The sequence below is a fragment of the Camelus dromedarius genome, chromosome 5, assembly GCF_036321535.1.
Source record: "Camelus dromedarius isolate mCamDro1 chromosome 5, mCamDro1.pat, whole genome shotgun sequence".
In the NCBI taxonomy this organism is placed as follows: domain Eukaryota; kingdom Metazoa; phylum Chordata; class Mammalia; order Artiodactyla; family Camelidae; genus Camelus; species Camelus dromedarius.
In genome coordinates, this window is record NC_087440.1 from 65,801,646 (window position 1) to 65,821,452 (window position 19,807).

General features: G+C 36.0%; 1 protein-coding gene across 1 annotated transcript; it reads right to left on the reverse strand.

Annotated features, from left to right (window-relative positions):
• Positions 1-3,266: 3,266 nt before the first annotated feature.
• On the reverse strand, positions 3,267-19,652 carry ERH (ERH mRNA splicing and mitosis factor). The gene is made up of 4 exons (XM_010976595.3): positions 19,538-19,652; positions 15,529-15,616; positions 9,329-9,449; positions 3,267-3,783 (listed from the first exon to the last, which is right to left on the reverse strand). The coding sequence occupies exons 1-4, from the start codon at positions 19,538-19,540 to the stop codon at positions 3,681-3,683; spliced, it is 315 nt and encodes a 104-aa protein (XP_010974897.1). The 5' UTR covers positions 19,541-19,652; the 3' UTR covers positions 3,267-3,680.
• Positions 19,653-19,807: the final 155 nt, after the last annotated feature.

A 19,807-nucleotide genomic window follows, 5' to 3' on the forward strand; every position in this document is an offset into this window, starting at 1 on the left:
CATCTAACACAAACCGTCTCAATTTCCCATCCTTTCTTCAGCACTTAATTATTCTACCAGTACACCTAAACACCTCCTTTTCAACTGGCACTGTGATCTTCCACCATCAATTATCCAATTATTATACTTAAAAAAAACTTAGACTCTTCATTTACTTATACACATGAACAAATTGCCTTTATTAAAAAACAAAAACACCCGTCCTCCCAACTATCATTCCACATTGCCACACTTTTTCTTTCAAGTTTTCAATGAACTTTGCCTTCCCAGTCTATACTTCACCACTTCCCTTACCCTTTACCTGCAAATTTGGTTTTTGTTTTCATATTATACCAGTGAAAAGGCTTCATAAACTCCAAATCCAAAGACTTCTTATAATTCCTCATCTCACCTGTCTCACTCAAAAATTCTCTTTACTTGGCTTCTGGGAGAATATATTCCCCAGTTTTCCAATCCAATCCAGTCTACACAGAGGAGTGAGTTTAATCCTCCTAATGCAGAGTTGACAGGTTATGCCTTAAACATCTTTAAAGACTATCCACAGCCTATGAAATTAAACTCTGTAGCTTTAAATTCAAGGCACTCCAATACTAGCTGTCTGGGCCTTTATACCATATACCATCTCTCCTAAACGTTTTACTTTACTTCGGCCACTATGGCTTATTTCCTGTTCCTCAAATATTCCACAGTGCTTTACTACCTCATTATTCCTGCCCTATTTTCCTGTTTTCAGAATTTAGTCATTTCTCAAGGCCTAGTTCAAATGTTACCTCCTTTATGAGGCCAGCTAGGTATGTCATCTCACACTTAAATAGCTGTGGATAAAGGATTAATCAATCTCCTTCTGCTCTATGGGCAATTTGACCTTGGGTTAACTTTCCTGCTCTGTTCCTAAGGAAAAATAATGGTGGAATATATTAGCCAAAATGATCTCGAACTGGTAATTTATACCTAGATTGGTATAAACTATGAATACCTGGTGATAAGAGAAAGTGGCTCCTGTTGTATATGAGGCTTCTAAACCAAGGTAGCTCTTACATTTACCTATCTTGTCTCTTGCACCTGAGTTATCATTTATGTGCAGAGAATAATTCTTGAGTGGCTGTGCGACCTGCCGTGAGTACTACTTATTCTCATGGAAGAGGAACATACTTGATGATGCTGGGATGGCAAGCTGTTTTCTGTTCTGTATGTTTCTGAGTAAACTGGTAACAAATGTGACCTACTCAGGTCCATGAATCTAAATATTTGCACCTTTAAGGTCTCTCTGATAGTCACCAGAGATTCATTACCTATCTCACAGCTACTCATTCTTGGGGGCTTCTTACACCTTTTTAAGATCTTTGAGGTTAAGACCATGTCTTTCTCATTTAGCAATATCGCTGTGTAATACGGGTCAATTAGTTGAACAATCTGAACCTATTTTTCACAGTAATAGTAATATTTACTAGACAGTTCACATATTAATCCTGATTTTTATTCCAATCTTAAAAATTAATAAAAACAATTTGATAAAGGAAGAGCTATAGTGATATGAAGCCGATGTCCTACTAGGAAATGCACTGTTCTTTCCTCCAACCCAAAGACTGGTCTGCTTTTAGGACAGTAAAAAATTGTCTGCTCATCCTTGCTGAAAGTAAGCAGTTCACCACCATTCTCACCCCAAACAACAGGAGTAAGATACATAACTTGTCCAAACAAGCCATTTTAGTGAACTGCTGGATATATTTTAAGCCAGAGAAATGTTAAGTGAAACAGTTAAAATATGCCCTTTATACTCCTGAGACCTCTTAGATCAAACACTAACAAACAGAAATAGCATTGTCAAAACATATTTTAGAAATTTTCAGGTATATAAAATAAGGTAGATTAGAGAATCATGAATTTTGTAAATTTTTCTGGTATGTTTTACCTTTAGGTAGCTGTATAAACAGTAACTTTATAAGCAGAAATAAAATCCGTTTCATTTGTGGCTGGGGAAAGGCCATACAATCAATACTCTAACTCTTTAACAACATGGAAACAGTGTTTGTAGCTCAAACAAACCACTGAAAAATCTCATCACAGAACTTCACCTTAACAATGAAAAGCCCACTTCTGTTCCTCTACTGTGTAATACTGGATACAGTTAAATGTGTATTTCTCCATATTTATTCCAGTCCTGTTCTTCCTTAAGCATTATAAAGTACCATTCAAAATACTGCTCCTCTCCTTGCTCTCATCACCCAACATCTAGGACCTAGATGTTTTCTCACATTCCTTAGAAAATCTTCTTTTCTTTATAAGCCCAATACCAGAAACTGTACTGTATCTGAGAATCAAGGGATCCTATTCCCTCTAGATGTGTTCTATAGTATTTTTGCAAAAAGTGAAGCCATGATGGTATCTGTCAGAGAAATAATATTAGCAGGACAGGCCAACTGAAAAGCAGGATAGTTTGACTTACTTTCAGATCTATTTCTTTTTCTGTGAGAACATTTTAGCTTTAAAATTTGGCTGATTCACAGTGAAATATTAACTACAGCTACACATAATTTTGTAAAGCACCCAAATTTTAATAATCCTTTAATACAGTAATGACTTCTCATCTTAGAGTAATTATTCTATAGAAAAAGTGAGCACACATAAATACTAACCCAGAATTTGGTTCCACATAAAATAGGAAAAAATAGTTAAGCCTCTAATGTGGAAGTGGGGGAGGGCACAAGGGGAATATAACGCCAGTCATGAAGCCTCCAAAGAAAAATCTGCCAATCTTATAGGGTGTAAAGACATTATTAGCTATTGGTGAAGTGTGATAATAGCAGAATCAGGGAATGTCCACATACGTGATGACTGAAGGTACAATATAGTATATGTTCAAGTCACAATGTGAGCACGTTCTCTACATTAAAAGATTACCATGTACTTTTCTGTGGTCTTTCCCCCACCTTCTTAGCTTCCATACAGGAGTGGTAATCAGGACTCACCTGCTCAAAGCTAAGGAACTAACCTGGCTGTTGCTGTAGATAAGCCATGGTACCAGAAAGTCTTTCATAATGTTTGCAGCAACAGTAGGTAGAAACCCTGGAGATACAACTGAGATTCACTTACAAGGCTGGAAAAATGAGGTAAAAGCTCTTTAGCATCACACAAACCACAGCAAAATATATTCAGCACATAGACAAGCTTTCTTCAAATTTGTTGTGTAGCAGGCTTTTGGTTTAGAAACTGATAATGCTTTGCAAGAAAATTCAATTCAGTTCAGAGACAAAATCACTCAGGGGGAAAATATAACTAAAGAACATTTATTTGTTTTTCACTAAGACTTATCTTGAGGACACAACTAAACTGTGTCACCACCCCCCACCCCAATTTGAAATGGGTTAGTACAGTGAATGTTATAAAGCAGGTATGAACAGTTTGAAGGACTGGAACCAACAATAACTGACAAAAACCAACTTCCATCTAAACCATCATAAAAATGTTTAAGTAAAAAAAAAAAAAAAAATAAGGCAGGGAGGGCAATGGAGGTTTCAGATTGAAGAAGATCCTCACATTTCTTCTACTACATTCAATCCTAGCCAGAATGTACCAAAATGGAAACAGGATTTACAGTAAAATACAAAACTTTCACCACAGCACGCTGTACACACCTGTGTTCCAAGCCCACCCCGTCCCCCTAATGCTTTCAAACTCAACTATTTCCCGGCCTGCTGGGCCTGCCGACGAAGGAGCACGTAGATCTTCTCTTTAATCCAGTCTTTGTTATAAGGCTGGTATGTCTGGGTATCAGCTCGGTAACTGAGGAACAGAAAGGTAAAAAGCAAAGAAAGTTACAATGGTCAATAACTGTCAAATTTTTAAAACCTGAAATTGTAACTACTCAACGATGGCAAAGATGTTCACATCTTCATACATGAAAAGAGCTAATTACATAACTTGAATTCTAAGTGACAGGAAGTTTAGATCACTTAGTACAATCTTCTGGCAGAAAAAGAAAACAAGGTCTAGAGATCTTAAGTTAAATGCTCAACGTGTTACCCATCTATTTCTTGACAGAGTATGACCAGAAACCACATGTTCTTTCTCCTACATAGTTAATCTTTTTATGGTTCCTTTAGTGATTAAAAAACAAAACCATACACTAATAAAAACTTCAGATTTGCTAAATTTATTTTGAATCAACTAAAAAAGCTTTAAAAACATGCTACTACTACAAAGATTTATTCCCTGAAAAGTACTAACAGAAGGAAAATTTTGTATACATCCAGTATTTTAGGGTTTCCCTTTCAACAGAAGTACTGCTAGAGGCTGAGAAAGGTCAGGAATACAAGGAGTAGCATTAGCAATAGAACTCAAATGGGATTCCAGGGTTTTTGGAGTACAAGGTATCATCACTTAATAGCCAAATCACTCAAGGTATCTTCAGAGGACTCAAAAAATACAAGCATTGCAAGTGACCTACAACTGAAATCTAGCTGGTTAAGCAATAAATTCATTTTTGGAGTTAAAAAAAAAACTAACGCTATAGTATAAAAAGCAGACAGTAAGTAGGTAGAGATCACACAAATACAAAGCACATCATAGTGTTTCAAAGCCATGTGCACCATCTGGTGGAAATACTGCATGGCATCCAAGAGGGGAAAATATAGCTTGCCTGAAAAAAAAATACCTTAGGGATGGATACTCTAGAAAAATTAAGTATCTAATCTATCAACTATTGTTTCATTTTAGCCAACAGTTTCATTTTTTTTAGCTTCTCAGCAAAAAACAAACAAAAAAACCCCTGTAAAATGATAGTAAACACCTATTAAGACATTACCAGCTGCTAGGTAGTGCTTTAAGTGCTTATCTGAATCAACTCACTTAATCTTGTTTACAACGCTATGAGTAGATATGATTATCATCCACCCCCCCCCCTTTTTTAATAAAGGAGGAAACCAAGACTCAAAAAAAGATTTTGGGCAAGGAATAAAAGCTTAAACGCTCCTGACCGGAGTCCTCACTGTTAACCACTGAGCTAGAATCTTATGCTCCAATTTTTTGAAGAGAAACTCCAAAATAGGAATGTTTTATACACCCTTATCATATTCTTCCTCTGAATGAATCAGGTTTATTAAAAATGCACAAGCTTTCTACTTTCACAAAATGCTTAACCAGAAAGAAACATTTGGCTCTTATGAATGTCCTTTTGTTACAATGAGAAATATTCTAAAAAGTGAAAATTTTCTTTGACTACCCTTTGTTTATGCTTCTTAATTAAATAAGTGCTAATCAACTCTACTTCAGGGTATGGCAGAATAGAGTACAATATTTATATTAACACTGGTAAAGAACTAAAAAAGTAACAGAATTTTTCGAACTATAAAGTCTTGGTGGGACAGCCTTATTTAGACCACCCCCCCTCAACAAGATCACTTTGGTTTGTGAACATTTAGGAATCCATCAACTTGCATGCTATTTTCCAAATTAGATAGTAATAATGCCTTTTTTACAGAAAGCTGTGTGTTGATGGCTATTAACTGGCACTTGAAAATGAGACAATTAAATGTTACATACGTTAGTAAAATCCCTAGCTGTTGGCACAGATGAATCTTTTAGCTTAATATTATAGTCAATGAATGCAGGTGTATACAGGGCAGAAGCTGTGGATCTGAGTAGGGAAATCAGCCAGGATCTTCACTAATAAGCTGTCTTCCTGACTAGGTAGGAGTACCTCCTAATTACAATAAATAAGGATGAAAATGTCCCTCTGCCTCTAAGCAAACAAAGAAAGCCTGCATCTTCAAAAAGCTGTTCTCTCAATCTTATAAAAAGCCTAGTTAAAACAAAACAAAACAAAACAAAACCTTACAGATCACAGAACTGTGAAGAAATCTGTACTCTAACTTCAAATATATGAAATACAAATCCTCCATGTATAAATTTTACTATTAATGCCTGGTCAGTTTGTTCTGGGTTTAATTATGTCAACAAAGTATAATCTTATTTATTCCATTCTTCCCCTACTGGTTTCAATGAAATAAAAAATGTCCTATGTCACTGCCATTTAGATGTAATAGAAGCAATGAGTACACAACAATTTACAAATCAAAAATGAATGCAATTCCTGGTCTGAGGAGTAACAGCCCAAGTCACAATCCCTGATTAAGGAGAGTAGGATGTGCTGTCATAGGAAGTGCCATGACAACAAGTCACCTCTTTGGAAACAATTTTGGAAAACTTATTTCTCCTGAACATCCAAATAACAAAGTCATATGGGCAAAATGATCCTAAATCCTAAATCTGATTTTGAAAGTTTTCAGAGGCCAAAAGTTCATCATTAGAGACAGCAACATGAATAGCTACAGTTTAGTTTTCCAGACTATTAACAACTATAAATTATCATGAATCTATCATTAATCTGAACTACTATAGTTGCAAAGAATTACCTAAAATAATTAAATTATAATCTGTAATTATATATAATTAAAGAAGTCTTTCCTCCATCTTGCTTTAATAATGCAAACATCAGAAATCATTTTAGCAAGCTACTTGTAGATTCTGGTTAACATTTAATCGCAGAAAGTTAGAAATGTCATGATCTGTTGTTAATGACACACTTGTAGTATGTCCCTAAAAGCTACTATTTCGCTTTGTGTAACTTTCATACTGTCAAAAAACAACATAACACCTCTTTATTAGTTAACAGTACAATTTAACTCACTTGTGAAATTTGAAACTCCTATCATTCTACTTGTGGCAAATTTTAAAGAACCAATCTACCTGTACTTAAAAATAAAACCCTGCCCTGACATTGTCAAGCTAGTTAAAGACGGAGCTCTTGCTACCTGATGCTGCTGTGCTAAGCAAGCACAAGAGCCTCACAAGAGTCCTGGGAGGTAGATGTATCTAAATTTTGCAAATAAGCAATCTGAGGTTTAGCAATAGTAAGCTAACTTGCCCAAGGGAGCTAGCAAATGACAGAGCCAAGATTCAAAGTCAGCTAGGTCTAATCCTGAAACTCCAGTTAGCTGTTAACCATAACCTCCCAAGGTTGTAAGTAATTTCTCATTTGCTGAGGATGAGTGCCACATGCCAAAGCATCAATAAGTGATTTTTATAAAATTAGAAAGAAAGCCATTAATTTTTAAAATAAAATCAACATTCATTTAAAGAATGAAGTGAAGACATGCACACAAACTCTGTTAAAATCCTATTAAGTTCCAACTGAAACATCTATTACTTAAGTGTGAAAATTTCCTCAAATACACTTGGGACAAAAATACATTTAAAAAAACACACAGTTTACTCAGATAAATAACTTCAGCATGAAAGTCACATATTATATGGGTGACATGTATTTTTACAACCAATATTTACTCAATATTAACTAGGTGCTAACTACTACTCTAGGCACTGGGGATGTAGCAGTGAATAAAAACAAAGCACTCTGTTCTCAAATTCTATAAAGTGAGTAAACACATTATTGGTGACTTCATATCCAGTAAATTATCTGCCAACATCTGGGCTTCTCAGTTCCTTGAACTCCTCTCCTCCAATGATCTTGTTTCCTGCCCTTCCTTGACCAGATCCCTATACTTTGTCATTATCAGTAACTCCAATCTCCTAATTTCAAGCGCTTGTTCCCTGATCACTGCTTTCACTTACCACAACTTCAACAATCCTTTGACCCCACTGTGACCCATAACTAATTGATCCTACCTGTCTCCACCCACCTCACCCCTTATTTACATTTCATGGTCATTCAGTCTCTTGCATTAATACTCCCTTGTATATATCTTCAATTTTTAGCAAAATCTCTGAAAGAGATTAATTGTGGCATTATCATTAATACCTGTAAAGACTCACCTGTAACCATTCAGGTTAAGAGTGATAAAGAAAAAAACCATTATCACAATGACTGATTTTAAATTATCAGTTACCTTTTAAATCACACATTCCCTAATCCCTTTACCCTCCTAGATTATTTACCTCTTTTCACAAACCTCCAATACCTCCTCCCTCACCCTTAGTTTCAAATGGTGTCCTTCCTATTTTACTCAGATAACTAAAGCAGAAAACAATTTCCCCAAGCTTCCATCACATCTGCCAGCCCGCCCTACTTTACTATTAATGAACTGTCCAAGATTCTATCTAGAGCCATCAGTTTCTCCCTCTCTGTTAGATCATCCCATCAGCCTGGAAACTTACCATTATTTCTCCCATCTTAAAAACAAAAATAAAATAAAAAGGGCATTTCTTCCTTTAGCTGTAACTACTTTCTATGCTCTCATTTTGAGCTAAATTCGTCAAAGAAGTTGGCTGTGTTAGCAGCCTACAGTTCTTCTCATTACCTTAAACTCACTGTAATGTAAAGACTTTACTCCTGTCACTCTACCAGACTTCCACAGTGCTAAACTAGGGGTCAGTTCTCAGTCCTCATTTATTTCACCTACCAATAATATGAAACACTTCTGAACTGGCTTCTAGGATATCACCCTCTCTGCCCCACCAATTTCATCTCCTCCTACTTTCACTGACTCACTCACTCTTCTGCAGCTTCACAGGCTTCCTTTTAACCTGATTTATTCACTGTTCAACTCCCAGTGCCCATGGTATATAGTTAGCATTCAATAAGTATTTGTTAAATGACTATGTATATGTCTTTTTCTGTGTGTGTGTCTGGCAATAAACAGGTCAACTACAGACATTACAAACCAACACAGCATAATACATATAGCTCTGCTGGCCTCTTACAGTTTTCTGAGATTTTTATATTGAAATAACCATAATAGAATTATAACACATTGTTAACACATTTCATAAAAGACCAGAACTGGATCACTTAAATGTTCTGAGTGAGCAAAGTGAAATGGCTACAACTGAAAATACAATGAAGAGGTGCAGAAAATAAAACTAAAAAAAAAAAAAAAAAAAGTGCTTCCAATTTCCTCTGTAAAATTAGCTGTACTTACACTCACTCTCTTATCCAAAAAATGCTGAGAAGATTAAGTATTATAGACTTACTTGCTTCTTGGCAATAGTGATAATAAGCAATTACTGACACAATTTATAACAAACAGTATATTAGGAAAAAAATTTTAATTTCACAAACTCTAAAAATAGAAAATATTAAGGGGTCTGAAAAAAAATCTCATTCTAACACATCAAAATATACATGATTAACATCAGGTGGGATTAAAATTAAATTCATTTCAGTCCTACAAACGTTTATTTTTAAAAAATAAGGTCATGAAAATGACCAGTGGCAGGCAAAATGAGCTCCCAATACCATACACTGCCTCAAGCAGATGAACAAACAACAGAAAAATACAACTAAAGAGACATAGTGGCCAATACTTACACAAGGCAGCTGAGATCTGCCAGATCATCAATAAAATCAAACAACTGACTGATGTCATATGTGATAGAGGGGCTGTTGGGATTCATTCTCTTCAGATGTTCTTCATACATTTTACAAACACCTAAGTAGGGGGGAAAACCAAGATCTTACAACTGCATCAATTTTAGATAACAACAGTTTTACATGTTGAAGTAATATCTATTTCTATAAAGTTATGCTGGGAAAAGAACAGTACAGTGATCACTTTTACTCTAATTGTTGCCACTAGCAAATTTTAAAATATTTTATAAATTCAGCAGAATGTTGATAAGTACCTTGTGCCTTAATAATAAAATAAAATGATTACTTCAAGTCATTGAATCTTTAATGACTTGTCATACAATGGTTCAAAGTGATGACATCATAGGTATCAGGTTTTCCAATAAATATTCTTAACACCTCAGAGTAAATAAAGAAAAATACCACACTTGGGAAAGATGAATGACAAATTAACCCTTTTCTATTCTGCTTTCAAATTTTGATACAAGGCAAAGTAAAAACCAAAATTGGCAATGAGGAAGAGATTATCATAATAGAGTACTTAAGATCCTGGACTCTGGATTCAGAGACTTGAATTCCAGCTTTGTCCTTTACTAATGACTCCATCCCCTGAATCCCACCTGTCAAACGGAGATAACAGTACCTCTTCATAGAGCTGTGAAGATTACATGAAATACTGCATATAACGCATTTGCACATATAATAAACATGTAAGTACTCAGATAAAAGTAAAAAGAACAACAGTGAACAAGATCACTGACAGCAAGCCCACATAATTATCTAAAGAACACATTTTTTATTTAATTTTTATTCAGTGACACACTCCTTTCTTGTTCCCACAAAATGGAAATAAAACCTTTTCAGCTCATTCCCACTACCAAATGCTTCTAAGACTACTATGATGAATGGACAAGTGAATAAATATTAGTAAACTGGGAAAAACATGTCCTGTCCTGTATGTACAGGTCTTTCATGTACCTCTAATTTGACTTCATAAATTTCCTAATAAAAAGTAATAATCAACAACAGAGTTTTCAAAAGCTATCTTAGTAATTAAGGGTTTTGATGGTACTGGTACACCACACTGTCATCAGAGAGTATCTGAATTCCTAAACAGAGAAGGTGAAATGGAAAGGAAATAAAAACCAGGAAAATAAATTGTTTTATCTTAAAAAGGCACTGACCCACAGCTACCATCATACTTAATGGTGAAAGACTGAGTGCTTTCCACTCAGATCAGGAAGAACACTAGAAGATCTGCTCTTGCCACTTGTACTCAGCATTGCATTGCAGGTTCCAGCCAGGGTGATTTGGCAAGGAGAAGCACTAACAGGCCTCAGGTTGGAAGAAGTGCACCTATCTCTATTCACACATGATATGATCCTGTATACAGAATATCCTATGGAAACTACAAAATGAAAACAAACTATTAGAACTAATAAATGAGTGCAGCAAAATTGCATGATATAAGATTAACATACAAAAATCAATTGTAGTTCTATACCTCAACAATATAAACAATATGAACATGAAGAAAACAGCTCCATGTACAAAAGCATCAAAAAATAATAAAATCCTTAGGAGTAAATTTAATGAGACATAAGACATACAATGAAAACTACAAAATGTGACTGAAAGTAAAGATTTAAATAAATGGAGATATGTCTCATGTTCATGGATTGGGCAACTTAGTATCAAGCTGGTAATATTCCCCCAAATGATCTACAGATTCAACGAAATTCTTATCAAAATCTAAAGGACTTTTGCAGAAACTGACAAATTGATCCCAAATTTGATATGGAATTACAAGGGACCCAGGATAGCCAAAATATCTTGAAAAAGAAGAACAAAACTGGAAGATTCACACTTCTTGATTCCAAAACTTAATCAAGACAAGTCTATGCATAAGGATAGGCACACAGGTTAATGGAAAAGAAACAAAGGTCCAAAAATAAACCCTCAATTTACAGTCAACAGTTATTTGACAAGGGCACCAAGACAATTCAGTGGAGAATAGTTTTTATTAACAAACAGTGCCAGGACAACTGTATATTCACATGTAAAAGAAGAAACTTGGACCTTGTCTCACAGCATGTATAAATATTTCCTCAAAATGGCCCAGGGACCTAAGAGCCAAAACTATGAAACCCTTGGAAGAAAATATAGGCACAAACCTTTGTGACTTTGGATAAGGCAATGGCTTCTTAGATAAGACATCAAAGCCATAAGCAACAGAAGAAAAAAAATATATGTAAGTTGGACTCCATCAAAATTTAAACCTTTCGGGCTTCCCAGGACACTATTAAGAAAGTGAAAAGACAAGCCACAGACTAAGAGAAAATCTTTGCAAAACATATATCTGGTAAAAGATTTATCAAAACTATACAAAGAACTCCTAAAAGAAAGCAAATTAAAAAATGGGCAAAAGATCAAAACAACCATCTCACCACGAAAGATGTACAGAAGGCAAAAAAGCATTATGAAAACATTATATCATGAGAAAACTGCAAATTAAAACAATGATATCACTATACATCTATAAGAATGGCAAAAATACAAAACACTGACAACACCAAATGCTGCCACAGGAGCTCCCATTCATTGCTGGTGGGAATGCAAGATGACACAGCCACATCTGAAGACAGCCTGTCAATTTCTTACAAAGCCTTACCATATGATCCAACAATCATACTCCCCAGTATTCAATCAAAGGGACTGAAAGCTTAGGTTCACACAAAAACCTGCACAGTAATGTTTATAGCAGCTTTATTCACTGCCAAAACTTGCAAGATGCCCTTCAATAGGTGAATGGATAACCAAACTGTTGCATACTCATACAATGGAATATTATTCAGCAATAAAAAAAAATGAGCTATTAAGCCATGAAAAGACATGGAGAAAGAGGGGAAGGTATAGCTCTAGTGGTAGAGTGCATGCCTAGCATGCAAGACGTCCTGGGTTCAATCCCTAGTATCTCCATTAAATAAATAAGTTAAATAAGCCTAATCCCCTCCCCCCAAAAGGAATTAAAAATAATAAAGAAAAAAAAAGACATGGAGAAAACTTAAAAGTATACTGCTAGGTGAAAGAGCCAATTTGCAAAAGCTACATACTATAATTTCAACTAAACAACATTCTGGAAACTATAGAGACATTAAAAATGTCAGATGGGGTGGAGGGTGGAGATGAATGAATAGGTGGAGCACAGGGAATTTTTAGGGTTGTAGATGGTAGATAACATGTCATTATAAATATCAAAATCCATAGAATGTTCAAAGCAAAGAGGGAACATTAATGTAAAATCATGGACTTTAATTAATAAGGTATCAGGATTGGTTCCACAATTGTCACAAATGTATCACACTAGTAAAAAATGTAAATAGCAGGAAAAACTGGGAAGGAGTGGAAAGGAAGCAGGAGTATGATGTAACTGTACTTTCTAACCATTTTTCCTGTAACATGAAACTATCCTAGAAAAAATTAAGTCTATTAATTAAAATGGAAACAAAATCACCATTCCCAACTAAAAATGTGGGTAGGGAAGAGCTATCAAGCCACAAAGAGACATGGAAGAACCTTAAATGCGTATTCCTAAGTGAAAGAAGCCATTTTCAAAGGGTTATATATGGTAATAATTCCCATTTTATAAAATTCTGGAAAAGACAAAACTACAGTGACAGAAGACTGGTGGTCTCCAGGGGGCAGGGAGTGGGGCAGGGAGGGATGAACAGGTGGAGCATGAGGGATTTTTTAAGGCAGTGAAACTATTTCCCATGATACTTTAATGGTGGATATATGACACTATGCATTTGGCAAAATCCACAGAACCACACAACACAAAGTAGGAACCCTAGTGTAAACTATGGACTTCAATAATAGGGGAAATTATGGGTTAGGGAGAAGTATATTGGAACTCTGTACTTTCCATTCAATTTTTCTTTAAACCTAAAACTACTCTAGAAATAAAGTGTATTAATTAAAAAAAAAAAGCACAATCACTAAAATCAGCAAAGGTTAGTAAAGAGTATTGCAGAATCAAAGACCAAATATGGTAATACAGGTAAAGCAACAATCTGCTAAGTCAGTGTGCGCAAATTCTATTTTAACAGCAAGTAAGGGTATCAGCACAGGAAGGGACCTGAAAAGAGAAAAGGACAGAAGCCTTGCTCTTCTTTAAAAATTACAGCACAATTTGATGGCACCCAGGAAGGCATAGAAGCTGTCTCTAATTATTATGAGTAGCTTTTTTTCCTTCACAGGTCTATCCACTGTTGACTTTAAATGAACAGATTTTAAGTCAAACTCAGTCAGCTTTAGAAAATCAGTAAATTCAGGGACGTGCTAAGCAACAAAAATAGCAACTATAAAATCCTTACAGGAAGAAGCAAAGAATGGACAGTTTGCTAGAAAGCATGCAGGGCATGCACAACTGGTTTACTTGATGTAATGATTAAATGTAAGGATGAATCAAATTTGTGATGATTTAATCTGTGTGCTCATGGTTTACTGAGGGCTAATACTTCCCTTCAGGGTTGTGCAAGCTTTTCAAATGCACAATAAATTATGCTGATTTGGTTCCATTTGCCTTTTTTGCTGAGCTAATTTTTATTTTCTAACAACATGCTGATGGACTGTAACCAGCTTTTAACATTAATTTAACAAGCAGACTATTAGGTTCTATAGGCACTCCTTGAGCCTGCCTTAAAAACTATAGTGCTTGAGTTTAACCAGAATATATAATGATACCTGTAAAATATTTACATAACACAGTAACAAAATAACATATAACAAATAGCAGAATATTTACATAATAATTGGATGCTTGTGAAAGTCATTAATTATATACATGAAGTTGATCAAAAAAGGTAAAGTACTTGCAAAGCAAAGGAAACCATAAGCAAAACAAAACGACACCCTATGGAATAAGAGAAAACTGTTTGCAAAAGATGTGACTGACAGAGGCTTAACATCCAGAATATATAAATAGCTCATACAACTTAATAACAAAAAAGAAACCCAAGCCAATCCAAAAATAGGCAGAAGACCTAAACAATTCTCCAATGAAGACAAACAGCCAATAGGCAGATGAAAAAGTGCTCAATGTCGCTAATTGTCAGAGAAATGCAAATCAAAACTACAATGAGGTTATCATTTCACACCAGTCAGAATGGCCATCATTATAAAGGCCACAAATGATAAATGCTGGAGAGGATGTGGAGAAAAGGCAACCCTCCTACACTGTTGGTGGAAATGTAGCTGATGCAGCCATTATGGAAAACAGTTTGGAGATTCCTCAAAAAACTAGAAAGACTTACCATATGATCCAGCAAGCCCACTCCAGGGCATACATCTGGAGGGAACTCTTAATTTGAAAAGATACATGCACTCCAATGTTCATAGCAGCACTATTTACAACAGCCAAGACATGGAAACAATCTAAATGTCCATCGACAGATGACTGGATAAAGAAGCTGTGGTATATTTATACAATGGAATACTACTCAGTGATAAAAAAATGAATAAAACAATGCCATTTGCAGCAACATGGATGGACCTTGGATTGTCATTCTAAGTGAAATAAGCCAGAAAGAAAGAAAACTACCATATATCATCACTCGTATGTGGAATCTAAAAAAAGACAATAATGAACTTATCTACAAAACAGAAACAGACTCACAGACATAGAAAACAAACTTATGGCTACCAGAGGGGAAAAGGGGTGGGGAGGGATAAACTGGGAGTTTGAGATCTGCAAATATTAACTACTATATATAAAATAGATAAACAACAAATTTCTTCTGTATAGCACAAGAAACTACGTTCAGTATCTTGCAGTAACCTATAAAGAAAAAGAATATGAAAACGAATAAACGTATATGTATGACTGAATCATTATGTTGTACATCAGAAAGTGAGACACTGTAAACTGACTATACTTCAATAAAAAAAGTAAAGTTATATTTGCAGCAGAAAAAGGCAGTGTATACAACTACCATTTCAAATAGTCAGCAATTATGGTCCTAAATATCTACTTTCCCTGCGCAGAGTAACAATTCAAGAAATCTAGAGGAAAAAACAAACCAGTGTCTAAATGTGAATGTAAGGGGGAGAAAAAAACTCTAAAAGATTTCTACCCTTTGATTATCAGTGTTTAAACTCACCTTCCATGCATTCATTCACAGATTCATAGTCAGCATAAGTTCTGCCTTCTGGCCTCTTTGTAGGCTGTACCAGCAAAATGGTGTGAGACTGCAGAAGGAAAAGTGATTTTAATATAAGTTTATAACTCATATTTGAGAAATTCATAGTAGGAGATAAAATCCCCAATCATGATACAAATGATCATTGGTTATTAAAACACTATTAATCAGGGTGCTCTTTCTATAATATTTATGCCTTTGCCCAAGTGTAGCACCAGAAGCTGGGTTCACAACTCCTCTATAACGTCTCTTAGTCCCCCAGTCCTTAACGGCTACTTTCTCAAACTATTATTGCACTCACTGCCAGCAGGTATTCAGCATAAGCTACCTTGTACTGTTTTCCTTCTTTCTTCCCAGCTGATTATAAACCTGCTTAGGTTTTCTATTTCCATTGATCGGTTTCTATCTCTAGCCTTATTAAGTCCCTAATGAAGAGTCAGATATAGGCTGATGAAAGGAGAGAAAAAGGAAAATACTATAATGATTGCAAGTACTGTATCAATCTATGTTCTTTTTCTAACCTTAGCACAACAGTGAAACAACATCTTATCCAGGGATTAGATTCAAATATCAAGGCATAAGATGAAATGGCAATATAAAATTAATATACATAGTTAATGTTACTCTAGTAAATTCATTAAATTATTCACCTAATAATGACTCACCATAAAGGGCTATATTATACCAAAATAATTTATTTTTAAACACTAGAATCACACAAAACAGCTAGAGGATTGCACTGTAGGAAATGTGAATATGCCTGAATAGCAGATAGATTTGTCTTCCATTTCATGCTCGGGGGAGGAGTGGGGTGGAGACATGTTTTCGTTAGTGGGTCTATTTCAGGGTTTCTCAACTTTGGCACCATTATATTTGGGACTGGAAGATCCTCGTTGTGGAGGCTGTCCTGTACATCGTAGGTTTAGCAGCACCCCTGGTCTAATTCGACTAATACCAGTAGCACTGGAACTCCCACCTGATCCTGGCCAAAGTGTGACAACCAAAGATGTCTCCAAAACACTGGTCTATTGAAATTATAACCCCTTCCAATTTTTTGCGGAGTATGTAAGGATCATTAATTAAATGCAAGTATGATACAACTTCACTGTAAACCCAATCCTAAATCAAATCACTCATATTTTTTCCTTGTCTTTTGCTGTACTATTATTTTTGGGTAAAAAAAAATTTTTTTTTCTTAATGACAGGAACCAAACTTTTGAAAAGATAAGAATTTTTTATTTTCTTTCTTTCTCTTTTGTGAAAATAAGAAAGGAGTTTATTTTAGGTCTTAAGAACTGCAATTTGGGAGACACAAATTTGGGTAATTCTGGAAGCGTGTTCTGAGGAAGAGGAAGAGTTGGGGCTTATAAAGGCAAAAAGCCAAGCAGTTGGTAAAAGTTGCCCGGTGAGAATTGTGATGGCCTGTCACGAAATGATCAGAATTTTTAACTACCAACAAACTGGAACTGAAAAAGCTGATGCTTAGACTTTCTGAATAAGCACCAAAAAATAGTACTTTCGAAAACAATATGAAAAATAAAGTAATTTATTTTACTCCTCCCTCCCCGTCAAGAACTAAGTCATTCTGATTGAAAAGTTACAGAGCATTTGAGATAAAATAGAACTTGATGACAAGAGATCAAAAGTGATTCTCACCTATAATGACCTGAACACAGTCAAAGCCTTTCTTAAATAGTGGTTAAAAGCCAGAGAAGGCAATATACAACATACAAGGTTTTGCAAGCCATCAATAGTTTCAACAGGTCGTGTGTTGAAAAAAAATTTTTTTATAGAAACTATACTAACTTTCCTATAATAGAGCCTGTCCCATACACTAGCCATACTGGTTGCTACTATATTAATTTTGTTCTTATTCTAATGCAAAATAAGGGACTAATTCACTTATAAGAGTAAAGATACGGAAATGGCTATACAGTATGTTGCTTTTTATATTTAGCCTTAAAATGAATCTTAAAATGAGCAAAGTTACTATTTTAAATACTTAGTGCCCAAAGATAAAGCTAAAAATTAAGAAAAAATGACTAAATTTACAAAACTGTAGTCAAAATGGTTATTTTTAAGTGGCAGTGCCTTTTTGTTATCAGTTTAAGTTCATAATACTTCTCAAACCTATTTTGGTCACTTTCTTCTTACTGGAGCTAATTTTAGAATCTCTTCATTTTACTAAAATTCCAAATATATTTGTTTTGTTTGTTTGTTTGTTTTTGTTTTGGTGGGGAGGTAATTAGGTTTATTTATTTTTAGAGGAGGTACTGGGGATTGAACCCAGGACCTCGTGCATGCTAAGCACCTGCTCTACGACACTTGAGTTATACCCTCCCCCCTCCAAATATATTTGCCTTATAAAATTACCAGTTTTTTCTTTCTTCTAGACAGCTTTGGTCCTTGCCTTCCTCATGGTACTCTTTCTCAGGGGAATAATCAGTGCACGCACACATACACACACAAATGTATATATATGCAAAACATAAAGAAATACAGGCGTATATATATATTTACATAAATTTATGCAGAATTACCTTTAAAAAATTCCTTATTTTCTCTGATTACCAAGAAGTTATGATTCACTCTAATGAATAATCTGGCTTTGTTAACTTTTTAAAGCCTTACAAACATGAAATCTAAGAACAGTCATTCTACTGTTGTAGAAATACTACAATACATACATTTGGCTCTTCAGCTTCAAATGCTTCTCCCAAACTACCAAAAAGAAAAAAAAAAAAAAGAAAAGAAACTGAAGCTGGTATCTTCAGTAAAGCAAAAGTATTTAAGACTTTTGAACAAATAGTTGTTCACTTTAAATACAAATTCCAATTTTTAATTCACTCGGACTGATAAGGAATTATCACTGATACTTGTCTAAGGAGAATGGGTTGTTGGTATTAACTGCTATCATTTTCTCAGACTTTAATCTAAGCATTTTAGCACTATCAAATAGTGACACAAAAGGCAAAGAAGGAAACTCAAAGAGATGAAATGACTTGCCTAAGGTCACAGTGCAAATTGTAATAAAACGGAACTAGAAATCCAGTTTTCTAATCCCTAGACCTCTGGAATTATATTGGGTCAAACACTGAAATATCTCAATTCAGAAAAATTTCAACTTGAAAACGTTCCTTGTTAACAACAGTTGCAAAACCTTTTAACTGCAGCAACCAGAAAACGAAAATTGAAGTGTGGAAGTAACCATGATTCCTCAGAATCTCTGCGAGCATCTCCTTTTTGTGGATTACAAAATACATAAGCAAAAAAAAACAAAACAAAACAAAAAGCAAAACCTTACCCACCCACTCCACTACCACCCCGGTCAGATTCTAAGGAACCTGTATCCTCAGCTGAACCTATCTTTTCAGCCTCCAGCCCCAAGAGACTATAAATAAGGGTAAGAACAGGACTGAGGGCTTAAAGAAAACACCAAACTAGGTATGTAGAGGCCTTAGAAAAGCGAAAAACCGTTATGTATTTTTTAAAAGGCAGAACACGAAAAAACAAAAGGGAGCAACTGAAAAAGCACACTGTAAAGCAAAGACGATCCCTCCTGGACCACATGCTGGGTGCAGCAGATTCAATCTGTCAGCTTTGGGGCAGGATTGTCAGACATCCCCCGGCCATTGTTCCTACAGAAGGAGTTTGTAAGGAAAGAGCAGAATCCCCATGCCTGCCTCTACCAAGGAGAGCAATCGGGAGAAAGCGCATCCTCCGCACCGCACGCCTCGCACGAGCCGGCAGGCGGGCGCGCAACCGCAGGGCGGACCCGGGCTCCGGGGCCTAGCGCCAGGCCCAGCGTCTCCACGGCGGGAAGGGGAGGTCGACCCACAAGCTGGAAGGCCGGGCAGCAGCACGCTTGTGCTAGACGGGGTGGAGAGAAGATATACGGGTTGGGGTCGCCTCGGGGGCTGGGGTCACCAGGGAGGCTGGGGGCTTGGGGTGCCGCTAAGGCCTTTCTCACCATCGCGCCAAACTCTTTCGCTGCAGCCGCTGCCGACACCGCCGCCGCACACGAGCTTAGCCGCAACGCCGCCAACAGCCAATCCCCGCGAGAGGACCCGCCGGAAGTCGTCAGAAGCGCACCGCGAAAAAGCCTTTTGGACCATAGAGGCGCACATATTTCCGGCAGCTAGAGCAGATACTGACTCTGTTTCTGCCATCTTGGATCTGGGCGACCTGACACACGGAGAATGTATCCGAACTTGAAAAAGAATCATTTTATTTTTCAGGA